We start from the raw sequence: 4361 nt of genomic DNA, 5'->3' as shown, positions 1-4361 counted from the left end.
ATTTGGTCTGGTTAAATCCATTTTGGGCTGGTGACATTTTGAAGTTACCAGCCCTGATGTCTGGCTGGATTTTTGGCTTATTTCATACACTTACTTCGGGCAAAGTCATCTACAATATAGGTGAGGCCGTTGATGATAGGCCAACAGCAGTATAGGGTTGATAGCAGCAACAGAAAAAACAGCATCATGAAGCAACATCACACACAACTCACAAGCTGAAGATTGTCCTTGGATGGTAGCGAATATGTATCCTGCGTTTCTTTATAAATCTGTACATTAAGAAAAACAAAAACAGAAAGCAAACAGAAAATACTATGAACATTGTCTTTCCTACTGGGTCCTGGCCCTTCGGATCACGGACCAAACGTCTGCTTTCATGTGGATTATGACTTTTATTCCTATGGTGACTTTTCACAACATGTGTGTCTTTCTTAAAATTTGACTGTTGAACACTTTTCTCTTCTTTTTCTGGTTCATCGTAATAGGTATATTCCGCATCATCAGCATTTCCCTGAGGGTTATCCCCCTTTAATGGCTGGTCCATATCCAGGTTATCAACCAACCCACCAGCATCATCTTTCCCGAATCTTTCCACATCATTCAACTCATCCTTCCTTTCAGCACCAAAATGAACAATCTTCCTATCACGAATGTTCTCCTCTTTATCGGGATACATGTCTTTATCCTCATATGCTTCATCATCCACACCCTCGTCCCCATCTTCTTCTTCATCCTCGTCCTCGTCCCCCTCATACTCCTCCGACTGTTCCCCTGCATCCCCCCCATCTCCGAACCCATCATCCCCCTCCCTGTCTTCCAGGGCTGGAGCCATCTGATTCAGGGCCAGGTCCTCTGCATTTAGCTTCTGCTTCACAGGGATCAAGCCCTCCTTCTTCACCTTCTGGGAGTCTCCCAGACTTGCTTCTGCCTTCTCCAGCAGGGACCGAGAGCTCTCGGGCAGCACCCGGTGTGAGGAGTTGAGGTCCAGAGGTCCGGGGTCGATGAGGTAACGGAGGTACATGACAAGAGCTCCTGCTCCTACGGCTGTCTTGTGGGCAAAACAGCCCCCTGGAACAAAATTGGTGCCGATTAAGTAAACTGGTACTTATCATCAAAACATCACTTGGGTGAGAACAAGCCATATGAGCAGTTTCAGGAGATTTCACTTCAACTAAATTGAATCAGGATATTTTGGAGACAAATATGACATAATTGGTTACCATAACATCACAGTCAAATGATTTAACTAATCTCTTTGAACTCAAGCTGGTTAGATGTAATTTTGACTCCAAAGATAATGGTTACTATTGTTTACAAATGGAAAATTTGGAACTTTGATTTTGCTTATAAAGAGTGAGTGAGTGAGTTGAGTTTTACGCTGCACTCAGCAATATTCCAGCTATATGGCGGCGGTCTGTAAATAATCGAGTCTGGACCAGACAATCCTGTGATCAACAGCATGAACATCGATCTGCGAAATTGGGAACCGATGACATATGTCAACCAAGTCAGCGAGCCTGACCACCTGATCCCGTTAGTCGCCTCTTATGATAAGCATGGGTTCCTGAAGATCAATATTCTAACCAGGACCTTCACAGGTGCTTATAAAGAGAATGTAACTGGCGTGTCTTTTGATAAGAAATGTTTGATAAGTCTTAGCATTTACTGCCTCTTGTTGATATGTATCTGATATGGAAAGACACACAGGCAAGTTTCTTTACATTCAAGTACAAAACAATAGCATTGTCTAGAGCTTAGCTGCAATCCAACAGTCAAAACATACAGTCTGACAAACATGATGTCAAATTTCAAACATTCAGTTCAGGAAGAATATTTCAGTTAATATCAGTTTGCCACCTTGATGCGACAGGAAAACCCCAGGTAACATTAGTGAAAGCCAGGACTGACATAATCAGAGCAAATATGGAATTCGGACCAATGATCAAAGGATTCTGGTTTGAATTCAAGATGCAACCCCACACATAAAAGTGTGGTGCCATAGAAGCCAGATTCCTTTAGTTACATACAAGGAAAATGTATATGGTTATGTAAAGAAATGAAAATACAAACAAACCTTCCATAGATTTCTCCACCAAAAGTTTTCTTTGTGGTCCCCGAGATTGTACATATGAGAGTTGTCTCCCTGCAGTCCGACCAATCAAAGCTTTGGGAATGTTCACTTGGAGCTGGTTTAGTTTAAAGTTCAAGTTATTTGCTACCTTTAGTGGCTGATCTTGATTTGGTTGATTAAAGCCATTGCCAACAGCCATGCTACGTTGAACTTTGCTCACGGTATTCTCCATATCACTTTGTTTCAGAGGGTGTTGTTTTGAAATATTTCCTGTATTGCCTGGCAAAGGCTTTACCCTGGCTGCCTGTGCCTTCTGATGAAATATAAGTGGATTCACTTTCTGTGCATTATTCAACCTGCTCTTCTTTGACTGGTAATTTGATTGGTTCCCATTTAACTTTTTGGCCCTCATGCCATTAGGTAAAGCAGCATTCATTTTGACCACATTTTTTTGATTATTGTATAGCAACTTGTGCGACTTATCGGCCATGTTTGCATTAATGAGCTGGTACTCTGTGCGGTTGAACTGGTCCTCAGCATGTTTATATTTCTTCTTCTTCTTTTTGCCACGGGCCGAGTCACCATAGCAACCAGACTCCATCTGCCATGAGAGCACCTGCTGGAGGTAGTCGTGTGTCAGGTGCTCGTAGAAGCCAATGTTGGGGCACACAAACTCTACAAAGAAGAAGAATATACATCAGTAATGGCTTGTGGAGACGAGTACATTTTTTTAAAGTGATCCAAAAACAGATCAATGAAGAAAAAAACAAAATGGTTCTATATTTGGTTTGCGGAATATATTTTTTTGTCAGTACTGGGAGAAAAGACAAACTGTCTCCCAGACCCTATGGAATAAATTACAAAGGAGTCAGGCTCAAGGCTTGAATGTTTTGGCAAGTCTAGTTTGCCTCAAACACTGTTCTGGGCTTACAATGGATTTGTTTTGTAGATAAATATTTCTTTTATAAAAAGTTATTTTAAAAATATAAAATAAAAAATATATTTCTCGGACTAAATGTCAGTCTAACAAACTGTTAAAAAGTCTTCATATTTCTATTCTTTTTGGATAGGCAGCAGAGCAGCAGTCTTAACATCATATAACATCAATATAACATCACATAACTTTCTGTAACCTCTTGAGGGTTTTTATCTGTATACATAATTGGGGGGGGGGGGCTACAACTACTGGTACAAGTAAGTTTGGGTTCGAGGGAATGTGACTGTCAAATTCTGTTTGTTCATTGAACAAATTCATTTCTTTTGTCATAGATGTCAAACGAAGTGTCAATATTCTTATCCCTTTCACATTTTCGTATACTTCTACACTTCATAGATTCTTGTCAAATTTGCAATATAATTTACATTTTCACTATCACTCTTTAATGAGAAACATCACTAAATGTCCTCATTGATATACATCACTTCTAAATGTCTCTCAAACACGATAATTTTTGAGAATAATGAGTCCAAATTACACACCATAAAAAATATTGTGAACAATTCATCATGGCAGGTTGACACCTTCCCGAACATTCTCTTATCTCACAGTTGCCTGTTAAATGTGAACATCTTAAATTGTTCATTAGCTAGAAGTTTGTTCTTTGTATATAGTTTGGTATGATGGTATCATACAGGATTAATGTCTTTCAATCATAGGAATGTTTTTTGTCTTTATTTTCATTAATGAGTGAGTGAGTGAGTGAGTGAGTGAGTGAGTGAGTGAGTGAGTGAGTGAGTGAGTGAGTGAGTGAGTGAGTGAGTGAGTGAGTGAGTGAGTGAGTGAGTGAGTGAGCATAGTTTTACACCACTTTTAGCAATATTGCAACAATATCACAGTGGGGGACATCCGAAATGGGTTTCACACATGTACCCATGTGGGAATAGAACTCGTGTCTTCAGTGTGATGAGTGGACACTTTAACCAAATGGCTACCTTGCCACCCTTATCATTAAGATGTGAACTTTGTTGAAAACAGATGAAAAGAAAATACATCACATATAATTATTGATTCTGATCTACGATAATGTCACATGATTGTTGTTGTTTATTCTGAACCATACATTGGACATTCTGAACGTGCATCTTAGTGAGTGAGTGAGTTAGGTTTTACACCGCTTTTGGCAATATTCCAGCTATATCACGGCGAGGAACACCCAAAATGGGCTTCACACATTATACCCATGTGGGGAATCAAACCCGGATTTTCAGTGTGACAAGTGAACAGCTTAACCACTGGGCTACCCCAACGTCCCCACATGCATCTTAGACAAGGAGTGAGTGAGTGAGTGAG

The 4361-nt window shown here is 40.1% G+C and overlaps 1 protein-coding gene across 1 annotated transcript in view; it reads right to left on the bottom strand.

Annotated features, from left to right (window-relative positions):
* LOC124280019 overlaps window positions 1-4361 on the bottom strand; it is a 49447-nt gene continuing 45086 nt past the window's right edge. Inside the window, exons 5-6 of the mRNA XM_046715899.1 lie at window positions 2075-2746; window positions 1-1068 (exon numbers count right to left, since the gene is read on the bottom strand). Coding sequence (XP_046571855.1) covers window positions 209-1068; window positions 2075-2746 — 1532 coding nt within the window. The 3' untranslated portion in view covers window positions 1-208. The remainder of the gene's footprint in view (window positions 1069-2074; window positions 2747-4361) is intronic.

The sequence above is a fragment of the Haliotis rubra genome, unplaced genomic scaffold (genome assembly GCF_003918875.1).
Source record: "Haliotis rubra isolate DU_JTF1 unplaced genomic scaffold, ASM391887v1 Scf26, whole genome shotgun sequence".
Taxonomy (NCBI): Eukaryota; Metazoa; Mollusca; class Gastropoda; order Lepetellida; family Haliotidae; genus Haliotis; species Haliotis rubra.
Note: the sequence above shows the minus strand (reverse complement) of the source record. Positions and strands in the feature narration are given on the sequence as shown.